The sequence below is a fragment of the Rhinolophus sinicus genome, linkage group LG03 (assembly GCF_036562045.2).
Source record: "Rhinolophus sinicus isolate RSC01 linkage group LG03, ASM3656204v1, whole genome shotgun sequence".
Classification (NCBI taxonomy): Eukaryota; Metazoa; Chordata; class Mammalia; order Chiroptera; family Rhinolophidae; genus Rhinolophus; species Rhinolophus sinicus.
This window is the reverse complement of record NC_133753.1, coordinates 539,708-565,421: the sequence shown is the minus strand read 5'-3', so window position 1 is coordinate 565,421 and position 25,714 is coordinate 539,708. Positions and strand designations below refer to the sequence as shown.

At 56.5% G+C, this 25,714-nt stretch overlaps 1 protein-coding gene and 1 gene segment (V, D, J or C); one reads left to right on the top strand and one right to left on the bottom strand.

Annotated features, from left to right (window-relative positions):
- LOC109455542 (immunoglobulin heavy constant epsilon) overlaps positions 1–25,714 on the bottom strand; it is a 144,166-nt gene that overhangs the window by 82,724 nt on the left and 35,728 nt on the right.
- Positions 347–20,108, top strand: LOC109455568 (uncharacterized). 28 transcript variants are annotated; one of them, XR_012494462.1, is made up of 5 exons: positions 1,274–1,578; positions 7,436–7,512; positions 9,289–10,294; positions 11,667–18,667; positions 19,626–20,108. XR_012494462.1 is itself a non-coding variant. In XM_074326743.1 (4 exons), the coding sequence occupies exons 1-4, from the start codon at positions 1,513–1,515 to the stop codon at positions 9,637–9,639; spliced, it is 396 nt and encodes a 131-aa protein (XP_074182844.1). In that variant the 5' UTR covers positions 347–1,512; the 3' UTR covers positions 9,640–10,164. The 28 variants fall into 28 exon arrangements, 1 of the variants encoding a protein (XP_074182844.1); XR_012494469.1 differs by lacking the exon at positions 7,436–7,512 and having other exon boundaries at positions 1,275–1,578; positions 9,289–9,345; positions 9,566–10,294; XR_012494467.1 differs by lacking the exon at positions 7,436–7,512 and having other exon boundaries at positions 1,575–1,700; positions 9,289–9,345; positions 9,566–10,294.

The window sequence follows — 25,714 nt, the reverse complement described above, 5'->3', positions numbered from 1 at the left end:
TGAAGTGAAGGTTCTGTCTGTTTTGGGAGTGCTGTCCTTTGGAGGTGGCCAGGGGGCTTGTCACCTCTAGACATTGCATGTGCATCTCAGTGTGGGCAGAAGGCAGAGGGCAAACCACATGCTGGACGCCCCACCTGCTGACCCCATTTACATCTCAATGGCCAGACACAGCTCATGTGGCCACCCTTAGCTAGGTGGGAAGGATGAGGGTGGGGGGTTGCCGTGTGGTGTGAGTGTGTGTCACTCTGAGGCCGTGGCTTCCAGGACAGGCTGGGCTCTTATACAGGAAGGAAGAGGAAACAGAATGTCTGCCCAGGCTCCTCGGGGTGGATATGGGGGTCACAGCAAGGGACATGAGGGCCAGATGGTGGTGTGGCCGGGGAGGGGGCTGGTGGGCCTATGCGGTGCTGCCTGAGGCCTGAGTGACAGCCTGGCCTGTGGTGTTTCAGCTCCCGCTGCTGGGGGTGGGGGTGTGAGGGTGTCGGGTGGGGGTTAGGAGGTGGGGGGACTGGGGGTGAAGGTCCTGCTGCCCCAGCCTCCTGCCTGCCATGCTGCCCGAGCAGTGTGTCCTCGTCCAGGCACATCCAGGGCAGGCTGGGCTGTGTGAGGGGCTCTCTGGGGTCCCCTCCACTCGCCCCAACCCCAGGGGTCAGCAGCACCAGCATGTTGAGCCGCCCCAGGAATCGCTGCGTCTGAGTGTCCATGAGGTTCCCGGGGGGGCCTGGGAGCTTGCCGATGCTGGTCTTAGGGATCCCGAGGAGGGGGCTTATCTCACTGCTGTGTGAGTCTGCAGAGCCCTGGTGAGGACGGGGCCTGGCCCAGCAGCGACCCTGTCACGCCGCCCATCACCCCTCCACCGTCATCTGGCACCATGGCTCCGGCTCCTGCTGGTTCCTGCGTCCCAGTGCAGGTCTCCAGGGCCCTCAGACCTGCGGTTTCTCTCCTGCGTTTCCCCGTCCCCACCAAGTCAGGGTGTCGCCAAGTCTACCTGCTCCTGCTCTTTAACTGCAGCTAAAAGTGCCGCCTCCTCCAGGAAGTTGCCCTGACACCCTGACTGACCCCAGACTGGGCCAGGCGTCCCACCCTCCATGCCTGCCCTGCGCCTCCCCTCAGGGCCTCGTGCCACCACTGCAGTGTCCCCTGTGTCTGTGGTCACACTCCAGGGCCCGGCTCAGGCCCCCTGGGCTGGAGAATGAGTGAGTGAAGTGTTGTGGCTTCGGGAGTTAATGAAGACACATACTGTTGGCTGGAAAAAACACACTGCAGAGAAATCCATGCAGGGTGCCTGGGCTTCCTGTTGACTCGATTTGCAAACCTCCCAGGCGGGGTGGAGGAGTGGGGGGCAGGAAGGGGCTCCGTGCGTTAGTGGTTTGGACACCAGAGCTGGCCTGGAGCTTATCTGCTTCCTGTGAGCCGGCACCCAGGCGGGGCAGCGTTGCCCTCTCAGTGCCCTGCACGCTGCAGGAGAGCAGGTGGCCTGGGGCCTCGGCTGGACTTCAGGCCTCCTGCCCCATGAGTGAGCAGCACTGGCCCATTGGGACCCCGGCACGAGGCACATTTGCCCAGGAAGGGAGCACGGTGAGTGCGTCCCAGAGCTCCCGCCCTCCGAGACAGGCACCTGTGAAGGGCTGGGTGGCGCTTCCAGGGCTCCAGGTGTGGCCACGTCCCCACAGCGGGGACAGAGGCCCTGTGAGGACCAGGTAGGGGCTGCTGGTTGGCTGTCCCACAAAGGGAGGGTGGTGGGCTCCGTGTAGATGGGTGGGCGGGGGCTGGCGTCGGGTCTCTTTCCCAGTGGTCTCCTGGGTGTTACTGCATTGGGCTCTGTGACTGGTGGCCTGTCCACTGGCCATCACCTTATGTGCTGGTTGCCCGGACATGCTTCCTGAAAGAGCCTGCGGCCTGGTGTCCTCCCAGCCTGTTGCCGTGAGCTCCCGCCCCAGCCAGCCCCGCCAAAGGACAGAGGTCGGGAGTTCTATGGTCTTGCTGGACACTTGGGGCCAGCCAGGCTCTGGGCCTCCTGGTGTGGCTCTGGATGACATATGTGAGGGGTCATGCCTGCAGGACCCTGGCCCTGGGGCAGTGGTGGCAGGAGTGGATGCTCACCACAGGGCCAGCTCTGGCCAGGGGCCCCGGAGCTCTGGCCGGAGGGCAAGGACAGGCCCCATCCTCGTCACGGAGTGGGGACACCAAGGGGCGTCTGGGGTGGCCTGTGGAGCCTGTGACATCCCCTGGATGGGAGCTGGGCTCCACTCTCTGACCTCTGACCCTGGCTGGGTCCCTGAAGGTGGTGGGGACAGTTTTAGCTACAAACTGTCACCGTGGCTGGTCCCACTATACTCACGGTGACCAAGGCTGCTCAGAATCTGCCTTGGGGTTGTGAGGGGTGGGATTCTGGGTGGGGTTCTCCTGTGGGGCAGGGCTGGGAAAGCAGGTGTGGGCTCTGGGTGGCCATGGGCAGGTTTTACGAGTGGCCTGTGACACTGTGAGCCCCAGTTGTAGTTATACACACACTGTCTCAGACCTGCACAAAATCCGTCAGGGACCCCACGTGGTATGTGGGGTCCTACCTCCTGGCCCAGGACCCTTCCTCAGGCTGTGGCTGTGCCTCAAAAATGCAGGGTGAGGGCGTGGGGGCATCTTCTGGCCGGGAAGGTGGGTGTCGCACCTCAGATCTTGAGTGCAGGCTCAGCTGCTGGCCAGCTTCTGGGCGAGGGTTTCTGGCCTGGCGAGTGTCACTGTGGTACCAGCCACTAGTATACCACGGTGACACAGGCAGGACCAGAAACCTTCTAGCCTGCTGGGGGCTCGGTGTCACTGTGGTCTTGGGTGAGGCCCTCCCTCTCTGGATGAGCTCCCCCAGCCCCTCCCCTGCACCCAGCAACACGTCCTCACTGGCCCTGCCATGCTGCCTGGGCACTGGACCAGGGGAGCTGTGACTTGGGAGATGGGTCAGCAGGCAGGCGGATGGGTCATGGAGCTCCTGGGGGGTCAGCTCAGCTCCAGACCAGGTGTGGGCACAGCCAGCCCTGCCTGTCTCTGTGGCCAGCACAGTGGTTGCCAGCAGGGCCTCCTACCAAACCCTCTGCACACTGACCACCTCGGAGCATCCTGGTGCGTCCGTCCCTGTAGCTTAAGAGCAGCCAGTAGGTGGGGGCGCAGAAGATGAGGCCGTGACCCTGGGAGGACCACTCAGTGGGCCGTCGTCCCTGTCTATGGGCCTGTCCTGTTCTCTGGCCTCTGGACAGAGGGGCTGTAAGGAAGGGCCTCCCTGGGCAGGTGGGCGGAGGAGGGGGACAGCTCTGGGCAGGAGGGCTGGACTCCGTGGTGCCCGGTGGGCGCCGTCCACATCCTCCCCTGCCCAGGGCGCTCGCACTAGGCACAGCAAGGAGGTGGGCAGCCTCTCAGCCTGCAGCGTCCCTGTGTCTGCTCAGGAGCTGACTGTGAGTTCACCAGCTCCCTGTGACGAGGGGACCGGCTGCAGCTCCTAGCAGGGGTAACAGAGCCAGTGGGGACAGCTGGTTTTGAGCACAGGCCGAGTCACTGTGGGTGTTATACCCGTACCCACAGTGACAGAGGCCCGGACAATATGCTTGTCCCAGGGCCTGGGCGGGGGCACACAGTTCACAGCTGCCCACTCTGGCTGGGGTCATGGACCCTCCAGCTGTCCTCAGAGGGACAAGCCAAGGTAAGTGTCACCTCGGGGGCTAGTGCAGACAGGGCTGGGGGATGGGGCTCCACTGAGGGTTCCCTGGGTCCCCTCATGTCCAGGAGAGGTCCCTGCACCTGGTGCAGGCGAGGCGCTGGCCAGGCACAGGGCCTGGACTGCCCGCTGGGGCTCCCAGCCCCCCTCGCTGCTGGGTGGGCCTGCTCTGTGCCTCAGTGTCTCCAGTGTGGAGGGCTGCTGATGGACGCCCTGTGGGGGTAGGGCGGCCGTGACGATGAGGGGTGATTTGCCGGAGGCCCACAGCTCCATGCTCCCCGGCCCCCACCTGGCGTATGTGCCAGGCCCGTGCCTCCTGGTTCTTTCTGCCCCTCCGTCATGCTGGATGCTGTCTGTCCCCAACAGCTTCTGATTTCTGTGGCACCATTTAGACCCAGTCAGCCCTGGGTCCCCCTCTGGAGCAAGACGTCTGACTTGGGGGTACCCATCCCTCCAGGGCCAGAGGCCAGGGGCCAATGGCCTCAAGGGCCCCAGACTCAAAGGGGTGAGCTGCCAGGCTTGGGGTCAGGGGCCTGAGTGTGTAGGTGGTACTGGTGGCGGTGCTGAGGTGACCGGGTTGCTGCTATGGGTGGGATCACTGTGGTTACCGTAGTCATCTAGACCACTGTCTGACACCCTGTGACAATAACTGAGGCCTGGGGCCTGGAGGCGGGGCCCACGCACCAGGGGCCATCAGGGGCCACCTGGGCTGCCCAGGAGACCCATGCCCAGTGGCCAGATCTGCAGCCCCTGGGGTGGGCTGGGCGGGGGGACAGGAGGTGCTCAGGATGCCTGGGTCCACTCAGGTTGTTGGCCGTCCACGGACACTGGGGGAGCTGGGGCCGGGAGGCACTGGGCAGACTAGACATGAGGTGTGGCATTTGCTGTGCTGGTGGAGCTCAGGCCGCTGCCCCAGGGTGGGGACAGCACATCAGGGGCCAGGCCTGGTGTGAGAACTGCCTGCCAGGGCCTGGGGTGGGCTTGGGGTGCAGGTGGGCATCTAGTCTGCTCTCTGATGCCCTTGGTCCAGGGTGCGAGGGCACTGGATGGGGCGGGAAGCCTCTGAGGGACCCTCTGCTGGTCACACAAGGGGCTGGGTGGCCCCGAGGGCTCACCTGGGAGCACCCGACCTGGGAGCTTGCAGCCTGGATCAGAGGAGCAGGGCTGGGGCAGCGGGAGGAAGGTCGCAGCTCCCAGACAGGCACTGGGGGAAAGGACAGTCCCCAAAGCCACTGCCCTTAGCTGCTGTGACCCGAGGGCTGCTGAGTGTGGCTTTTGAGGCGGGGGCTATAGCCTGACCCAGGCCGCCCTTCTGGAAGGTGTGGGCTCCAGCTTTGCCACTGCGTCTGTATGTCATGTCGTGGACATGGTGACAAACCCTAGGTCCCAGCTCCTGCCGTCTGCAGCCAGCCTCTGCCTGGTTGCGCAGCCTGGGACAGAAGCTTGGACGTAGATAAGGCAGAGCGTGCGAAGGGTGGGTGGGACCCCAACACGTGCAGGCAGAGCAGGGGGGAGGCCCTGTGGCTGAGTGCAGGGGTGAGGCCCTGGACAGCGCCTTCCACCTGGAGCCTGGCAGGCACGGATGCCAGCCCAGCTCAGAGTGCCCTGCCACAGCCTGACGGACGGCGTGGGCCAGCTCCTCCCAGGGGCTTTCCCTGGAGGACACTCACTGTGGGTGGATTTCTACAAGGTGCATGAGACACACCATGGCCAAACACCTGCACAGCCCTGCTCCTGGGGGCAGGCCCCTGGAGCTCCTCTGGCCACGTGGGAACTGGACCCACCTGCTTCAGGGCTGGCAGCTGGCAGGTGACCCCGCACATCAGGTCAGCACCTATGAGGTGGGGTCAGGCCCAGCTCCGTCTCCCACGCCTGCCAGCCTCCGAGGGTCTCTGGGGGCAGAACTGTTGGGAGCTTGGCCTCTGATGGTCAGCCCAGTGCAGGCCCCGTCCCTCCCAATTCCTGCAGTGGTGAGTGCCAGGGCTGTTTGTGCCAGCTTGCCAGGCTGGGGTACGTGTCTGTGGGGTCAGTGAGGTCATCTCAGAGCACTTTGAAGCCCCCGGCTGCAGGTGGATGCTGTGCCCATGGGCCGAGCTGGCCAGGAGTGGCCCTGGAGGCCGAGGGTCCTGGCTACAACACCCAGGAGTGGCCCCTCATGGCCCTGAGGGCCAGGTGGTTACAGCCAGGGTTTTGGTGCCGGGTCTGTCCCTGTGGGAGGTATAACCATAGTATCCCAGTGGGAGGGTCCGTGACAAAAAGCCCCTGCATGTGGTATGTGGGCCCTGTCCCTGCCTGAGGCCCCTGGCCCAGGCGTCCAGCGCGTCCTGTCCTCACAGGGCCATCTGTTCCAAGTCCCCATGGAGTTGGCAGGACAGGTCCGTGTGGGGGGACTTGGGGGGTGCTGCACCTTCTGCTGTGCCTGCCTTACCCCCTGGTTTGTGTTACTGGCTGCACACTGTGGTACCACCGTACCCAGGGTGATGTGGTCCCCTACCAAATCCTGTGACGCGTCACTGCCTCACCGAGGACAGACCAGGGTTGGGCTTGGGCTCCAGGCCAGGCTTTTTCATGGGTGTTGTGACGCTGTGGTTCCATAAACTGTTTGCATAATCTCTTTTTCGTAGTCATCTACTCCCACAGTCTCCTCATAGTAACACAGTGACAAGACCCGCCCCCAATCCCCCACCCTGGGGGCTGGGCCGGGGTGGGGAGCCTGGACTCAGGGCCGACCTGTGGACAGAGGCAGAGCCCCAGGGAGGCTGCGGGCAGGTGCAGGGCTGCAGGTGTCCTACTGGGAGCACCTGGAAAGCCTGGCCTGGCAGGTGGATGTGACTGCTCCTGGTTCTGGGCTGAGGCCCTATGATTATGGGAGACTGGCTATCGTCAGGCCTCCAAGCTCCGGCCTGGCCAGTGGGGTTTCCTGCTGCAGCCTGACCCCCGTCCGGGTCTAGTCACACTGACAACAGCGCCAGCCTGTGTGGGGGCCGCCTGGGCCGGGCCTTGGCGTTGGTTGTCCTCCAGTGTCCCATGAGATTCTGGAGCTGAGGGCAGCCCTTTGCTGGGACCCCACCCTGCCGGTCCCTGTGCCCGAGGAGCCTCAGCTCCACATGGCTGCCCCCTCAGGGCAGGACCTCTGTTCCTCGAAGGTGGCCCTGCCCAAGGGGCCGTGTTGGTGCCTTCTCTCTTTCGTCGCGGGGTGGGGACTGCCCTGGGACCCTGGCCCCTGTCCCTGGGCAGGCAGGAGCCACAAGCCCCTGACACGGTGTGGTTTCCAACAGTATCAGGCGGTTACATTTTAAAAATACATTTACATCAGATTTGAAAATCTCACTACAGATGTAGCGTCTGCACGTGGTAAAGTCTCAGTGAGAAGGTGGCATCCCCTTCCCCGCGTCCTCACGCCCAGCTTCCTGGGCTCCCCCAGTGATGGCAGTACTGGGTTATGGTCCTCGTCCCTCCCGGGGTGTCCTGCCTCCTGCCCCAGTTGGTGGTGGGGCCTGCAGGGGCCGGCTTGCTCCATCCTTCCTGTTACAGTCTGGGTGCGGCCTTCAGCCCCGGGCCAGCTGTCCCAGTCAGGAGCCACCAGGCCTCACTTCCCAGACGCTGGAGGCAGCATGTCCGCGCACGAGCCTGTCGGGTGGGGATTTTGGACGGCGCTGTGTCACTGTGGTAGTAACCACTACTATAATAGTATCACAGTGACGCGTGCCCCCACAAAATCCCCTGTCCCTGCAGGGCTGTGTCCTCCCGTGCTGGCCCGGGCTCCGCAGCCGACAGCCTCTTTCCACTGGGATTCTGCTCTGAAACTCGGGGTGAGTGGGGCGTGATCTGACCCAAACCCCCGCTGGTCAGCAGAACGCACAGGCTGCCAGGTGCGGAGGTGGGATGAGCCTGGCCTCCCTGTAGGTGGCTTGCGCTGAACAGGACGGCCGCCCTCCAGGCAGGTGGCCCTGGTGATCTGTCTGTTTCCAGTGTGTGCTCTGGGCCCCGCGGTGCTTCCCGTCCCCAGCATGGCCAGCGGGGGCCCGGCATCCCACCTGCTGCCCTGTGTAGTAGCTGCTGGGCTTGTGATGGTGGCTCGTGTTCTCAGTGGACTGGGGCTGGGGGACCGCTGAGGAATCCCACCCGTGGGCCTGCCGAGCTCCCCACCTCCGCCTCGCCCGCTCTCCAGCCGCACCTGGCACTGCGCAGTGGTTCGTGGTCTGGCTGTCTCTGGAGGCCAAGCTTCCTGGCACTTTCATTCCCAGCTGGGTTGAGGGTGGGCTTCCTCCCCAGAGACTCTCAAGAACCCTCTACTCCCCTGAGGGCATCTCGTGTGTTCAGACTGCCTCAGCCTTCATCCTGGGAGCTGGAGCCCAGGCCACTGGCTGCCCCGGGGCCAGGGTTCCAGAGCTCCAGACGTGCCCAGTGCTTTCGGTGAGCATGCAGCTGGGTCCCGGGAGGCTGGGGGCCCAGATAGGTCCAGGCCAGCTGTGGCCTGAGCGAGGACAGCCGTGAAGGGTTTGGGGAAGGCCCGCTGCCCACTTGTGATCCTAACAGCCTGGGCTCCGTGTTCGCTGGGTTGTACCGTCCAGGTCAGCTGTCCGCTCAGTGACTGTCCAGGTCAGGGGCCTCTAAAGAGTGCGAGTTGCAGACTCTTTAGTGGGTGGCTTCAGGTCTTTTATGACATGAGCCCACACCAACGCTTTGGACGTCCTGTGCGTAAGGCTCTGTCTTCTCCCTCGATGGTGACTTCAGCGTCCATGGTGTCGAGCTCGTCCCCAACCCTGGGCAGGGGTGGTCAAGGTCAGCACAGCCTCCGTCAGTTAGTGGTGGAAACAGACTTTATTCAGCCGCTTCGACAGCCAGGGAGAGAGTGAGCTCCATTCAGAGGAGACCAATGGGAGTGGGGTGGGGCGAGTGGGCTGGGGAAGAGAGGGGCGCCGTGTGCACTGGGGTGAAAGGTCAGGACGGGGGCCCCAGGAGGAGCCATCAGGCCGCTGCAGCCGGGCTTGTCCTGCACAGACATGGGGCTGGGGTCCCATCTGTCCTGGTGATTCCAAGTCAACTCAGCTCCCCAAAGACGCTCCCCAGAGAAGGTGCTGTGCAGGGTGTGGGCCAGCAGCGCTGGGCTTTCCCAGGCTGGCATTTCAGGAGCACTGGGGGTGTCACGGGGACGTGGCTGCCAGAAGCCATGCTAGGGTGTGGCCGTGTCTCAGTGCAGGGCTTTGGGTGGAGTCACTCAGGATGTCAGTAGGACAGCATGCTATCCCAGAGGCCTCGGGTCCAGCCTGCAAGGGTCCTTCTCTGGAGGACGGCAGCCATAGGTAGGGCGTTGGAGGGGTCTGTTCATGGGCCCCCTTCAGCCTCCTGGGGGAACGTTGTCACCAGGACGGACGACAACTCCTGTACAGAGTAGTTGAAGCTTGACAGATCCGTCCCAGCATGGTGGGGTCGCGGTGCCACCCTGCATTCTCCGGGGGTGGGTACCTGATTTAGGAGCCCAGCGTCTGTGCTGCCTGGGATCTGGGGGAGCTGGATACAAACGCTTCGAGCTGCAAGCATTCCGGATTCTTCTTCCAGAAGTTTCTGCCTCTGCCTTTCTGCAGGAGCAGCTGGGGATATTCCAGGCTGGAAAGCAGTTTGTTGTCGGCGGTGTTGGGCTGGTGAGTCAAGGTCTCAGTGAGGACAAAGCTCAGGGGTGCACCCCACGTGGGCCGCATGCGGTCCCTTGGGAATAACCCCAGCCGCCCTGTGGGGATAAGCCTTGGGTTCTCTGTGGGTTCTGTTAAAACTGGGAGGGCGGAGCTTTGCCAACGTATGAGAGGCCGGAGGGATCCTCAGGTCTGAGGCTGACAGCCCGGCTTTCAACTGCTCTGTCCACAGGGGTGAGGAGGTGCTGTTCCTGCTGCAGGCATGTGGGCACCGTCCATCTTGGGGGCTGCAGGACGGAGAGCTGAGCCAGCCCAGCAGGCTGACCCTTCGGAAAGGACCTCCTTTTGGGTGCCTGTTGCCAGCTCCGAGGGCTGTGACGTCATACAGGGACATTGAAGACTTAGTACCTCCCTCGCCACCACTGCTGGGAGCTCTCTGAGGGGACGTCTGTGCCGGCTGCCCTGCAGACTTGGACTCAGGGACTTGGACACGGGGGCAGGTCCTGCCCATTGTCTCTCGAGTCTAAGACAATGACGTCTCTGCACAGACCAGGGAGGGTCCGTGGGAGCCCAGCACAGACGTCTCCAGCGTGGGGGCCATCGGGTACGGAGCTGGGGGCCTTCAGAGTTGTTCTCTGGGCTTTGCAGGTCCCCTCAGGTAAGGAGAGGAGAGGAGGCCACCCCATGGCCTCCACGTTGGTGCCTCCATAGAGGTTCCGGTCGGACTGTGAGTCTTTTCCTTTCTGTCGGGATAAACTCAGGCTGTCAGTGGCCTGAGCGCTGGGCTGAGCTGGAAACATTCCTGATTCCCAGTGTGAGTCTGTTCAAGGAGCTGCACGGAGTCCGGCTTCCAGGGTTTCGCTGACTGGCTCTTTGATGCTGTTTCTTTTAGGGGCTTTGGTTTAATGAACTGTCCATGTACCCCGGGTCCTGGAGCAGCTCACAAGGCGAGTTTGAGAAAGTACGAATCTCACCCAGAAGCCCTCTGGGCTGAGCCGTGTGCACAGGGTGTGCGGGGGTGGGGGTGGGGGCACGTCTGTGCTGTGTGTGGGGGTTGGGGGGAAGGGTGGGGGTGGGGGCGCGTCTGTGCTGTGTGTGGGGGGTTCGGGGGAAAAGGTGGGGGGTGGGGGTGGGGGAACATCTGCGCCTTGTGTGTGTGGGGTGGGGGCACGTCTGCGCTGTGTGTGGGGGAGGGGGGTGGCGGTGGGACGGGCAGGGGGGGACATGTCTGCGCTGTGTGGGGTGGGGGTGGGGGCACATCTGCGCCCTGTGTGGGGCGGGGGCGCAGCCTGCAGGTGGACCCCTAGACTCAAGGCTTCCTTGAGGACGCTGGTTCCTGTTAGGATTTCTGCACCTCTGAGTCAGTCTGGCTGTTTTGTTGCGAGGGAAGGAGACTGAAAGGGGACAACGTGGGCACTGACACATACAGCCCCTTGGGAATAACTAATGGCAGCTTTGTGGTGACAACTGCTTCTGTACCTGTTCTGTGCCCTGAGCCTGAGCTGCGCTTGGGCGACACGAGTCAGCGTGTCCTCAGCGCTCCGATGCCCGGACTCGGCCTGGGGCGGGAGGTGGAGTGTGGGGGGACAAAGGGCGGGCTCGCTGGCCCACGGAGCCCTTGCCTGGAAGCGGTGCCTCATGGGCCGGCCGAATAGGGACCCGAGGGGTCATCGTGCAGGTGTCTCAGGGACAGCAGATGAAGGGATCGGAGCAGGGGAACGTGGTGGCAGAAAGTTAACAAGAACCGCTCGCGTGCACTGAGCGCCCGGTGTGGGCTGGACACCACCCCTGACGTCCACCTTTCACTTGGTCCTCACCACTGATGAGCGGGGGAGCCATTATTATCGTCACCGTCCCACGGTGCGGGGTGGGGGAGGCGGGCACAGGCAGTGAAGGGGGGGTCTGCACAGCCCCCGCCAGCTGCCGGCAGAGCCAGGTTCTCATGGAAGGAAGATGACCAAGGAGGCGGGTGGTTCCAGCTCTTTGTGGGAGGGGAAAGGGTGCCGGCTTCTGGATGCTGGGCTTGCTTCCGTCTCCCTGTGTACGGACAGTGGCAGAGGCTCATGGAGTCCAGGGCAGGGGCTCATGGTGCAGGCTCAGTGTGAATGATGGGCTTTGGCCTGCCCTGGCCCATGAGTCCTGGGTGTACATGCCCTGTGCTGGATGGAGGACACTGTGTCCTGTGGCCTGTGACCAGTGGTGTGACTGCGGGAACGGCCGGCATGCCTGTCAGCCCCACCCCCAGCCACTGGTGGCCAGTTGCCCATCAGGCTCCCTGTTGGGGCCGTCATGGGGGTTTGGGGGGAGCTGACTTCTCCCCTCATCTCCTCCAGGTCACCTCAGGGCCACAGGGGACTGGCGAGTTCGCCCCAGCTGAGAACTGCTCACATCCGGCCTCATGGGGCTGCAGCTCTCCTGGGAAATTTTGGCTGTTTGCCGCAGTTCTGCCCAGTGCCCATGACCATCCCCTGTCTTATGCTGAGTGGTGTGGCCTGTCCTGGCAGCCTTTCCTTCTGGGGCTATGATCCGATGAGGTCATGTCCTACCCCCCCAGGTGCCCCTGGCAGCCCCAGCCATGCCCAGCCCCCAGCAACCACAGAGCTGGGCCGCCAGGACAGCGTGGGTCTGTGGTGGTGATGGGTTGGTGTCCATGATGGTGAGGGCAGTCCAGTCCAGGAGGTGCTGAGGCTGTGGTGGGGCCAGCAGAACCCTCCTGATCTTGTGTGCCTTGGGGTAGTGACAGGAGGACACAGCTGGGGAGACCCTTCTGGAACACTCCCCTTTCACACTCTCGTGTGGACCCCACCTCCCCACCCTCAGCCGTCTCCCCCCCAGGTCCTCCCACTCACCCTGCGGGTCCTCACCTCCTGGAACCCTGCTGGAGTTGGGTAAGTGTTTCCACAACCTTCCATCTCTGAACTTTAAAAGCCGTTTGAGGATTATAAGGGTGCCACCCCCAGGAACGGTGGAGAAATGGAAGAGCGAGCCCAGCCCCACAGTGAGTGAGGAGACTGCAGAGCGCAGAGCCCACCGACGTGCAGGTCGTGGGCAGCCCTCTCCTGCCGGCCTCCTGGTTTGAGAAACAAGAAGCCACATATTCCGAACTTGGAAAGCACTCGAGCTCCGGGCCAGCAGTGGACAGCATGTGGCCAGGCCTGTGTGACGTGCAGAGTGCGTCTCTCTGGTGGCTGTTGGCATGGGCACTCCTGTGGCCTTGCCCTTCCAGTGTGTCTGCTGCCACGTTCAGGCGCCTGGCTGGGCTTTCAGGACACCCTGGAGCGGGGGTCTCCCAAAGAGCCAGTAGTGCTCATGGATCAGCCTGGGGCTGATGAGGGGGCCAAGCTATGGTACGTGCCACCCCCACCCATAGGAGTCCATCAGCAGACACCCAGGCAAGTCAGACCCTTTCCCAGGGGGCCACCTGACCACCAAGAAACAGCTCATCCTGAGTGGGGTCTGCCACCCAGCCCCCTTCTCAGTGGACACAACACCTACCCCATTGGGGTCCCCAGGAGGGTGGGAGGCTCATTTGGGTCAAATAGCCTCGTCTTCTCTCTGCTCTCCTGGCCTCTTGGTTTCTGGTGGGTGTGGGGTGACATGAGGGCAGCCTGCAGGGCACCGGCCCTCATCTGGGTGACCACTCAGGCCAGGGCCTCCCCACCACCAGCTCCTCCCCACCAGGATGGACAAAATACTTTCCCTCCAAGTCTCGGGTCTGCACGTCCCTGCACCGTCCGTCTGTACCAGCTGTGGGCCCTGTGCATGCTGACCGCTCAGGCCCCAGCTCCTGCACTGCCCAGCCAGGCACCACGTCCCAGGGGAGTTCAGCTGCGGATGCGGCTTCCCAGAGCACGTCTAACATTCCAGTTTCCTCCAGAGTTGGGGAGGTGTGGCTCCCTCCCTGTCCTCTTCCTCTGGCTCTTCCTCTGCAGCTGGCTCCTGACTCCAGAGTCCAGCACTGAGAACTTGCTGTCTCCTGGAGCCCAGCTCTGACCCTGGCCCCAGTGTGGGCACAGTGCCACAGGCCATGCTGCCAGGATACAGGGAGGGTACACTACGACAGGACAAGTGGGTACAGGACCCCAGGGAGGGCGGAGAGGTCTGCAGGGATTCTGGCAGCACCTTGGGGGGATCAGAGCCAACTTCAGGGGTTTTTCACAGGCTTCGCCAGCCCCAGGGACGTCGGCTCTGCTTAGAACCAGACCCCCACTCAGCTTCTGGGGGCTGTCATGCCCAAGGGTACAGGGGACATGTCTAAGCCTGAGAGTGGGTGTCCGACCCTGAGAGGAGGGTCTGGAGGCCTCCCAGAGCTGAGCAGGCAGGGCCACCTCTCAGAGGCTCCAGGGGGACCCGTTCCTGTCCTTTTCCAGCTCCCAGAGTGGCACCCACGCCCCTCGGCTCAGGCGCCTTCCTCGTCTTCAGAGCAGTGGCAGCACCTCTCTGACTGCTTCCCTCTGCTCCCGCCTCACCTGGCCTCGCTGTGTCACATCTGCTTGTCCCTTCTATAGGGACAGTTGTGACCACATTTAGAGCTCACCTGGATAACCCAGGATATCCTCCCATCTCATGACCCTAAACTAAATCGCACCTGCAAAGACCCCTTTTCCATACGAGGCCACAGTGACAGGGTCCAGGGAAAAGGACCTGGATGTCTCCTGGGAGCCACCACCCAGCCCCCCACCCAACAAGCAATTAAGAAAGATCGACTGGGAGAGGGACCCTTCCTTCTGAGACACACTGATGATCACCGGATTCTGGAAGCTTCTGCTGCTTCAATTTTAGAGCCCGAGCCCCAGGACCTACCGGTGTGGCCTGGTGGAGGATAGAGAGGTGACAGAGCCCAGCTCACCCACAGGGCCATCCTGCTCCCCGTGGCCTCAGCCACCACGTCTGTCCCCCGTGGGTTTGCGTGCTCCCCGTTCCTCTGCTCGCCTTGGGTTTCTCCACCACGCGTCCTGACAGCTGACCCTGCTCCTTCCAGACCCTCGTTCTTGGCCAGCGGTGACCTGGACACACAGGTGGCCTGTGGGCTTGGTGCAGCACTGGGCAGTCCTGGCCTGCCCATCCTGTTCCCGGGGTGAGGACGCAGGAAGGACTTGGGGAAACAAGAGGGACACATGCGCCATGTGGCATGCATGTGGGAGACTTGGGGGCCTACTGTGGCCACCTGGGGGTCATATGGGGACCACACAGGGTCGCATGAAAGGGGTGTGAGAGAAGTTGGGTGAAGTAGGGCCACATGGGGCTCATGCTGGGGGTCAGGTGGGGTCAGGTGGGGGTGGGGTCAAGGGGTCACGTGGGTGTTCCATGGTAGTCACGTGGTGGTCACATGGGTGTCACGTGGGGTCACATGGGAGCACTTAGGAGGCCACCCTGCTGTCACACATGCCAGTGCGCTGGGTGGACAGGGAGGGGCCCAGCCTGAACTGGGGAAACTGGTCCACTTGGTTGTCACTTGGCCCCTCCACCCGGGATGCCGGTCCTCAGCCCCGTCCTCTGAGTGGTCACCCCAAGTCCTTGCCTGGTCCGTGACACAGAGACCCCAGGCTCAGGCCTGCAGGAGAGCTCCGCTGTTAATGGGTCCTGGGGACCCTTGGTTGGGTCCCGGTTGCGGCACCTGCCCTGCTTTCTTACTGGACAGTGGTCTCTGGCAGGGGCCTGTCTCGGCCTTCCTTAAAGCCCAGGGGTTAAAGTCTGCTTCCTGAGCACCTTTCGCTGATGGCGCACAGACCGGCAGCACGGTCTGTGGCAGATGTAAGTGGTCAAGGCCGCCGTCTCACTCCGCACGCTCTGTCCTGGTGTTTGGGCCCCAGCACGTGGGCTGCCCAGGGCGTGGACACAGCCTCCCTACTGCACAGAGGCCACCTGCCTTCTGGCTTCCCCGTGGTGGGCGGGTCCAGCTGCACGCCAGTCTCCACTTAATGGTCACGCCCACATCACTTGTGCCGTAGCAGATGTGGCAATCTGGATAAAACGTCTGCCTGACGTCACATCCCCCCAAGTGAGGTGTTCACTAACCCTCCACGGGGCCGGGGTCCTAGGTTGGTTCTGGTCACTGGCTGAGTCCTTTGGTTTCTCAGGATTTCCCTGGGAGGCACAGACGTGCTCAGGAGATGGCTGGCTCTGGGTCCAGTCCCAGCCACAGAGTGGGGGGTCCTGCAGAGGGTCTGGGCAGCCTGACCTCAGAGGACCCTGCATGGAGCCCTGGGGTGTGCCATGCTCTGTGGGTGCATCTGGCACATCTCAGAGGAGGGGCTCCTTCAGGGCCCCTCTCAGTTTGCACACAAGCCCCTTCACGGTGAGGAACACAGGTAGGTCCTCAGGAAGCGCATCTCCGCCGACCCCACACATCCTGACTGGCCCTTCTCCAGCCTCTGAGCCCCACAATCTGTTAGGGATACCCCAGCTTGGCAGGCGTGGAGGAGAACTCAGCTGAGGCTGGTGGCTTCGTCCCTCTAATGTGTCGCCATCGTCCATGGCCCGGGGAGCAGCTTGCTCCCATTTTACTTGTTGAGAAGAAATGCAGCAGGACTTTCACATGCAGAAAACTGGAGTGAAGCTCATGTGGGGGCTGGGGAGGCACAGAGGTTATTTTGTGTGTAGAAAATGATCATCTAAACTCAGCACCTCACAGACAGGGAAACCGAGGCTTGCATGCTACTGAAGTGGCTGGAGCAGAGGTGGCCTGGGTGGCACGCCCCACCTGACCGGTAACCCAGAGCCTAGCACTAAAATTCGCCCTCTTCCAGGGCCTGTGGGGAATTCTTGCCCAGGCCGGTCTTGGATGGGGTGGGTGGCACTGGAGACTCCTGAAGTGGGTGGACAAAGCTCCAAGTGGGGGCCCCAGGGTGAGTGCTGGCCTGAGCCAGGGCACCCCTGAGGAGGCTGAGGGTTTGTCATGTGGGGTGTCATCTGGGGTCTCTGCTCCCGCTCCCCATATAAGAACGCAGGATATGGTGAGGCCAAAAAGGAACACCCATGGAGCCACAGGTAGGGGAGTCATACCACTATAGTCTCACTGGAGGCTGGGTTGGAGACACAGGAGGCAGGAGCCACATGATCCGCAACCTGCCGTCCACTTCTTTCTGCCTGCCAACCCCACTTGCTGACTGCAATCCACTCTTGCTAACTCAGCCATCTTCTTGCTAGGCCCCCATTTACTGTTAGTGTAGCCACGGCAGTTACATTAGTGGCCAATGGATCACTGGTTACAGCTGATGGCCCACTAGCCACAGCTGATGGCCATCCAATCACAGTTGGTGGCCATTTACTACACGCGCCAGCACCTTTCCACGTGAGGCCGAGAGCCTGGAAACTGCACTCCTGGCTCTGTCCCCACGGACTCCACATGCCCTGAGCATATTTGTCAGGAAGTCTAACTGGGGAACATAACACGTTGCTGGCCAGATTCAGGCTCCTCCACATATGGGCCACACTGTGGCTCAAGGCAGCCTGTGACAGCGTGTCACCCTGTCTTGGTGTGTCATGAGTCTGGTCCTCTCCTTAATGAAGTGGTCCCTGGGGAGGGGACACATGGCAAAAACCAGGAATTCAGAGCCAGATCAACTTGGTCTCAAATTCTGTTCCTGCTGAGTGCAGGTCCCTTGGGTTCTCCCTCCGTCTTGCGAGAGAGTCTACTCAGACCCATTTTCCTGAGGCTCCGCCAGAGCTGGGCAGGTCGAGGGTCCACACAGGTCAGCGCCCTCCCTTCTCCCTCCAGCAGGGGGCCACGGCCTGCACCCAGGAGCCGCAGCGACCAGTGACTGCCAGTCACCCAGAACACCTCGTGGAGCATGAGTGTGTGTGTGTGTGTGTGTGTGTGTGTGTGTAAAGTGTGCGTGAGCAAAAGCCTGCAACTGAGTGAGTGTGTGTGCTTGAGTGTGAGCACGGGGGTGTTCTAGTTCACACGTGAGGTGTGGGCTCCCCAGGGCTCCGCAGCATTGCAGGCCCAGGGGGCTCCCTGAACCCTGTGTAGGTCGGCTCCATGGCCAGCTTCTGTCCGTGCCCCTGCTGCTGGGAGGTCAGGGCCCAGAGGGCATCCCTACTCCTCTGTGCCCACATGGGTCACTCACCGCCATCCCCTGTCACTTCCCTGAGCCCACCAGGCAGGGCGCAAACACCCAACACTTCAATTGTAGCTACTAAAAATGGGAGAAATCCCGTCCTTGTGGCTGTGCAGAGAGGACGGTGCCATGGTGCCCCCACACCGAGATGAAGGCCTTCGAGGCCCAGCGTGTGCGGGCCTCAGGGATGTGACCCTCTGAGCAGTGGCTCCTGGTGGCCTCTCTCTCACCAGCTTGGGGACCCAGCAACACGCGGGTGGTCTCAGTGAGTGGTCCCATCGCGATGCTGCAGGGGGACCTCAGACCTGCCATTAAGACCCACACTTGCCAGGTGCCCTTGCATGCCCTCCTGTCCAGCTGGCTAAACTAGACGTGACATTTATTTTATTTGCTTTTCTCTTGAGGCGTCAGGTGAGAGTGAGAGACCGGCTCACAGGTCCTCAGGCTTCTGACCGGGTGGGGCTGGCGGGCTGGGGGGGAGGGAAGAAATCCACACGAGGGTGAGGAGGAAGTGTGAGCCCCTTCCGCGTCCTCGTGCACAGGCATTCCAGATGGTTTGCTTTTAGGGATCTGTGTCACGTTCACGCGGCCGGCGCACCAAGGAGAAAATGCGGTGGCACGTTCATGCCTCCAGAGAGGCAGCCAGGGGCTTTGAAAACCAAGCAGACATAGTTGCAACACAAAATACGGTCAGCTTTTTAAAAACGTGATATAGAGAACTGAGAAGAAAACGTCTTCTCTTTTCCAGGTAAAAATTTGGAACCCTCTACTTAGTTGGCCCCGCGTGCGGTTCAAATCGAGCACCATTCTTCCTGCAGAGCAGAGCCCGCGCAGGCGCAGACGCAGATGCAGGAGTAGGCACTGGCAGCTGCGGGGTCGCCTGAGTTTCCGAGGCACTGCTGCTTTTATGGCGCAGGCGCAGGCGCAGGCGCAGGCGCAGGCGCAGGCGCAGGCGCAGGCGCAGGCGCAGGCGCAGGCGCAGGCGCAGGCGCAGGCGCAGGCGCAGGCGCAGGCGCAGGCGCAGGTGCAGCTGTGGGGTTCGCCTGAGTTGCCAAGGCGCCGCTACCTTTATTGCGCAGGCGCAGGTGTGCACAGTTGCTGGGTTTGCAGGAGTTCGCGAGGCGTTGCCTCTGCAGTTGTTTCCAGCCTTCCGTGGCTCCGAACGTAGCTCCTGAGGGCCGTTGTGAGCTTTGGGAAGGACTGTGCGTTTTCGACACACATCGTGGAGGTGTTTGTCTCAATGCCCCTTCCCACACACGCTGACTTCTCAGGTATGTGTTAAATACTCCAATAAAGCCGAAAACAAGTCATGATGTGAAAAACGTGAGGTTCAGAAGGGAAAGGCGGAAGCCCGCTCACCTGTCCTCCGCTCACACCCTTCTGGGGGTAACCGGCTCACGGTTCAGGTTGCGTCTGTACAACATACTTTGTGCATTGTAAAGATGGGGGGGGAGAAAGACGAGGGACACGTGCTAGAATGGGGCTAATTTATTTATTTGGCAATAGCGAATCAATTTATTTAGCAATATGCAATAGCAAAAGACAAAGGCAATTAATAGAATATGCTAATGACAGAAAGTAAAGGTGGTTAAGACTAAACTATATACATTGATAACAATGTCATGTCAAAGGACTGCACATACATATACGTTTAAGAGACCTCAACACATGTTTACTATTGATCAAAAATCACTTGGCTACGTACATAACATCAGTAAGGAGTATCCAGAAGCAGTAATAAGCTCTATAGGATAGCAACTATTACAGTAGATGCCAAAAGCTCGCCAAACTAGGGGAGAACAGCACTGGAAAAGTCATATATCAAAACCTTGCCAGGTCTGTAGCTGAGAGACACTCAGGCGTCTCCCACAGCGCTGCCTGTTAGTTCCCAAGATGCTGCTGCTGCTGCTGCTGTTGTTAGAAGTTAGGACGTCTTCTGATGCTGTAAGCTGCAAGCTGCATATAAGTTTTCCAGGTGCTAACAAGTTCTCAAGAAGGCTAACCATGGGGAACAACACTGGAGACGTGGGGAACCAGCCAGCCCTCCCCAGGTTCGCGGCTGGAAGTCAGGACGTCCCCGGGTGTTGAGGGCTGCGTGTTGCTGGACGTCTTCAAAATGTTGGAATGAGGAGAAAGCACCAATGACAAATGACCAAAAGATGAAACAATAATTATTTTAATAACACTGCCAACTGAGGTCTGTCTTATGTATATTTTTTCATTTTTTAGAGCCAAGTTTCTTGCTCCTGCCTCTCCCTCCGGGAACGGCCAGTTTGGGGAGGGTCCGGCAGTTACTGATATGCATGCTGCCTGTCCGGGCAAAGGGCCAATTCATCCAGACAAGCAATATCTACTGTTCTTGCTTAGAACCATCAGCCCAAGGTCTTCCAAAGCCTGGCAACGTGCCTGTCTCGTCGTCCTGATGTAACTTAGCTACTTCTTCACTTCATTTGCTGATGTGGACGAAACAGAACAAAGAGGGACTTCTCTCAATGCTGATCAAGAATTTCTTTAACTCTAAGCTAAGCATCACCTCACAGCACAGACAGAACAGCAAACCTAATCTCATGTCTCCCCTGCTCAGGAGAATGAGACCAAAGGGGGAATTTACTCAACCCCTGATCACAGCACAGACATCACCTCACATACAGGAACAGATAAAAGCTAATAAACAAAAGCTCACATCAGCCAATAAAGGCAAATTTTCCTTAAGAACACACAGGCACGATGTCACCAACCTTTAGGGAATGTAAATCATGACCATGGCAAGCTGTCAGTACACACTTGTTAGAAGAGCTAACATAAAAAATTGTGATGGTACCAAATGCTGGCCAGGATTTGGAGAAACTGGGTCTTGCATGCACTTCGGAAAACAGTTTCTTATAAAACTAAACAGGCCATTATTATATGACCCAGCAACCATACTCCTGTGCATTAATTCCAGAGAAATGAAAACTTATGTCCACAGAAAACTCTGTACACTAATGTCCACAGCAGCTTTATTTATGACAGCCTCAAACTGTAAACAATCAGGATATTCTTCAATGAGTGAATGATGAAATACGCTAGTACCGTGTTTCCCTGAAAATAAGACCAAGCCAGACGGTCAGGTCTAATGCATCTTTTGGAGAAAAAATTAATATAAGACCCAGTATTATATCATATATCATATCATATCATATCATATCATATCATATATCATATTATATTATATTATACATGGTCTTATAGTAAGATAAGACTGGGTCTTTTCTTTTATTAAGTTTTGCTCCAAAAGACGCATTAGAGCTGGTGGTCCAGCTAGATCTTATTTTTGGGGAAACAAGGTATATCCATGCAGTGAAATGCTACTCAGAAATAAAAAATAATTAACTATTGGAGCATGCAACAGCTTGGATGGATTTTGAGTCCATCTGAGTGATGCTGAGTGAAGAAAGACAATCCCCAAAGGTTGCATACTGTATGAATCCAGTTGTATGACGTTCCTGAAATGATAAAATTATATATATGGACAGGTTACCAGGGGTTTGGAATGGTGGTGGAGAGGACAGTGGTAGATGTGACTATATAGGGATTACACGAGGGAGATCTTCCTGGTGAGAGAACATTTCTGTATCTTGATTGAGGTGGTTACGGAAATCTACACATGTGAAAGAATGTCATAAACACACACACACACACACACGAATGAATCACAGCGTTATGCAGATTTTCAGTCATGAGATTCCTCAGAGACTTAGCAGTTCTCAATCAATTCCTCACTTCAGGAGGCCCTGGAGCCCACTTAAGTGTATTAAAATTTGGTAAAAACTTAAAGTGAATGTGAAATATAAATAAATACAATACAAAATATTTCCAGAAGAAACAAATTGTTATACCTTGCCTTCTACCAGAGGGTGTTGCGGAAGAATGACGAGGACCGAGAGACTCAAGCGGCACGCAGAGATCAGGGAGAACACAGCTTTATTACGCCAGCGGGCTCAGTGGGATTGTTCCCAAAGAACTGAGCACTTCCCGGGGTCAGGCGCTTTGTTTTATAGGGTTGGGCCTCCGGGTTTTGGGGAGATATGCGCTATTGTTATTGCAACACTAGGGATTGGTTACATCTGGCCTGGGTGCTGGGAAGTCCTTCCCTAGCAGCTGTGATTATTCAACATTGTTTTGACAGGGAGGGCTCTAACCATAGTGCTCGCGGGAGACATCTCCCGTAAGGGGATGGAGGGAGGCAGCTCCGATAAGGGGGGATGGAGCTCCGAGTCAGGGGCCTGCAGAAAAAAAACCATCCCAACAAGGGAATTAATGAATTATAATAAATAGTCCTTAAAACGGAATGGAAATCATTTTGGATTGGTTATTAGAAAATAATATGAGCCTATATAAATTTAAAATAAAAAAATCTCAAGAATTTTGAGAACAAAAAGAAATGTGCTGCTTATTTAAGGAAAAAGTACTGATTCTTTAAGAAAAATTGTATGTGCTTGAAACTTAACTTAGTGTGGCCACACAGCAGCCTATCTGTCTGTCTCCTTGTACCTGCCCCGAAAGAAAGGAGAGTCTGTGAGACAGATCCTTTCAGAGACATTGCTTCACCTTTGTGTTTGCACCTTATATCTCCCTGTTTGTCCCCAGAAAGATGGCTGGTCAGCCAATGACGAGTAAGATTCCCCACGGGGGTGGGAGAACAACTCAAGCCAGACGCAGTCGCGTGGGGACCAACAGGAGAACCCACAGGGTTCTTAGAGGTGGGCACATCCCCCCACCTTCCCCCGGCTAAGGAGAGCCTCTGCCTCCTGCATTCCTTCCCACATCCTGCAAGGGAAGTGATTCAGTGATGTGCTCTCCATCTATTCATATGCATATAGGTTTTGTCCCTTGGGGAAGTACATATGTCCTGAGACTTATGGTTCAGCTGCCGCAGGCAAGGGTGGTTGGCTTGAATTGGTTTCCTATTATGATGTATAGGATTCACAGACCTTGAGATTGACAAGCTTCATCTCCTTTACTTCCCCACCGAACTAATAAAAGCTAATGCATAGGCCGGATTCGGGGCCCAGTCCTTGAGGCTGCATGACCCTTGGCCCCGCTTGCACTCTATTCATGGCTACTGTCTTTTCTTAACCCTGAGCCGCCCTCCTCGCTCCCCACAACCCTGTTGCACGCGATGCGACAGCTTAGAAGGAAAAGAAAGTATTTAATTTTGATTTAAATTAATCACTTAGTTACCAGGTACAAGATAAGAAGAAAGAGAGTAGAAACAGAACTTCTGTATTTTAACAACTTGAATTAGTTATAAATTTGTTATATAATTTTCAGAAGAACATAAACATAATAATCACACTCAGGATGAACTTTTTTTTGAAAATTGTGCTGGTTAAATAGTTTTGGTTTAAGAAAAGACTTCTGCCTTCTCAATTTTAATATATCATAAAAGTAATATTAAAACTATTTGGAGTTCATTGACCTTGGATTTACAGACTTATGTCTTTTATCAGTTTTTGGAAATTTTTGCTCATTTCTTCAAATATTCTTTCTGCCCCTTTCTTTCTCTTCTTCTGCAATTTCCATAAAGTATATGTTGGTCCTCTTGAAGGTATCCACAGGTTGCTTAGGCTCTGTTCACTTTTCTTTATTCTTGTTCCTTTCTGATCCGTGGACTTGATAATGTCAATTGTCCTATCTTCAAGTTTATTTTCTTCTTCCTGCTCAAATTCAATGCTGAACACCTCTAGGGAAAATGTCCTTTCAGATATTGTACTTTTCAGCGCCAGAATTTGTTTTGTTCCTTTTATAATATCTTTCTATTGATATTCAAATTTTTTTCATACATTGTTCTCCTGATTTCTTTTAGCTCTTTGAGAATATTTAAGACAAACAGTTGTTTTAAGGCCTACCTAGTAAATCCAATATCCAGACTTCCTTAAGGACTGTTTCTGTTCATTTTTCCATCTGAATGGGCCATAATCGCTGTTCCTTTGTATACCGTATGGTTTTTTTGGTTGTTGTTGAGAATCAAGACATTTGAATATTGTAATGTGGTAACTCTAGAAATCAGATTATCCACATTCCCCATGGTTTTCTGGTTTTTTTGATTGTTGAAGTGCTGCAGCAGTCCATTTGTTTGGTGAGATTTCCAATCTATTTTTGCAAAGACTGAATTCTTTGTGTGTGATAGCTGAAGTTTCACTTTCTTTAAATAAAGTTCAGCTCATGTTTTCACGGAGATTTCCTTGAATGCCAAGAGCTAAACAAACAAAGCAAAAATAAATAAACAAAATAATAAAACAAGCAAATAAAACCCCCAAACATCTCTCAGTCTTTGCAGATTGACTATGCCTTCAGGCACTTCCACACTTAGCTAGGCTGGCACTGACTCTAGAAGTCAGCCCAAGGCCCACACTGAGGATCGTCTCAGGACTTTTCTGAGCATGCATTTTGCTTTGGTCATGCATGTGGCTTTCTATGCACCGCCCCCTCCATACATATGGGTGCTTTGAATCTTTATTTCCCAAAGACTTTCCCCAGATTTTCCTTCTAGATTTCAGGCAGCTTGTATGTTGGGACCATATCTGCCCCAGACATCTACAGGTCATTAGTTGTCTTGCAGTGTTTTCAAGTAACACCTGCTCCTTTTAGGACCTGCATTTGAGTTAGGTGAAACAGATATGAACTCTCTGTGTCAATCCTTCCAGTAGCCCCAGACAGGTTAGAACATACAGATAAAATAATCTTTGAATGTGGTCTGCTCTGTTCCTTCTGGAACCAGGACCAGGGTCCTGCACTGGGAACATGGCCCACTCCCACTTCAAAACAGCCATAATGCTGGGAAGGTGGTGGGGTGCGGGCAAGTGAAAATACCACAAAGCTTTGCTTCAGTTTTCAAGTAGCATTTACTTGATTCAGTGTTCACTTAGTTCCTGCAAACCTTTGACTGTTTTCCAGAGCCTGACAATGTCGTTTCTGATATTTTCTGTTTGTTTCTTGATGTTTTTGTGGGGAAACAAGAGCTTGGTGCTGTCTACTCCACAATTTTGCTTCTGTTACTTTTCAGTGACTCACTTCGAACAAATAGAGAATGAAAAAGAAAAATAGTAACAGCACTAGAAGTCTACCAACTACAGAGAAAACAGAAGGTGGGTGGCAGTTTATACCTTAGGCCAGCAGAGATGAAAATAAGGGCCCAGATTGAATCAGTTACTTTGGTATACGGTAAAATGAGCTTGTGTTTTAGGAAACACAAGATTTTTGTTATCTGGAAGATCACAGGACACACACATCAAGAAGAGATGACTTATCTATAGGGTTAATTGACGTGTTACAGGAGTCTTTGCTCAGCATCCGACTCCAGATACCCACCTCCCCAGGTTGCTGTATCAGTACTGGGGATTCTAGTTTAAGAGAAGCACACAGATTAGTGGTTTTTGGGGACTGAGAGATGGAAATGTGGAGCTAGTGTTTAATGGGTTTCTTTATAATATAATCAAAATGCTTTGGAACGAGATAGAAGTGATGGTTGCACAACATAATGGCTACACTAAATGCCACCAAATTGTATACTCTGTGGACGAAAAAGGGGTATGTACAAGGTCAGTGACCAAAAATACCCTCACAGAGTGATCTGATTATAAATTCCTAACTGGTCAGGTCGTGGTAGGTAGTCACACCCAGACCTGTAGCTTTTTTACTAAAAGGTTTGTCTTTGCCTTAAGCAGCCCTGTCACTGGTTCTGTGCATTTGGGTTCACACACTTTTGAAGAGCCTCTTTTCCAGATCACCTTGGAAGTGTCAGCACCCTCAAGAGGGCACTTAATCTTGTGAACTGTCCTGTAATCCAATCCCAGCTTGCTTTCTCCCACCTTCATGTAATCTTACTTATGCTCTCTCAATTCCAAGTGCATAAAAGAGACTGCAAATTGTTATTCTCCAGAGCATTTGAAATCTTACTCCCCAACATATGAGTATGTCATCAGTTTGGCTCAAATAAATTCTTATAAAAAGTCTTCATAAGTTTGGATGTTCTTACGTTGACAACTTCAAAGTGGTTAATTTTATGTTGTGAATTTTTCATCAATTAAAATCAAAGAACGTGCAAAAACCTCACAGGTGGAAGGAGGCCTAGATGGAAAAGCCTCCTTTCTAAAAAAACAGTGACAATGCTAAAGCAAACTTAGTTTTTCTCCAACACATGGCAACTCTTTAAAAGTTATCCTTGTGGCAAATTTCTAGTAATCTCTACACATGGCAGAGAAACATGTAGTAACTTATGTTCTAAATGAAGAAAAGCAATATGTTGGTGTAAGGAATGAGCAAACCTGCCGATA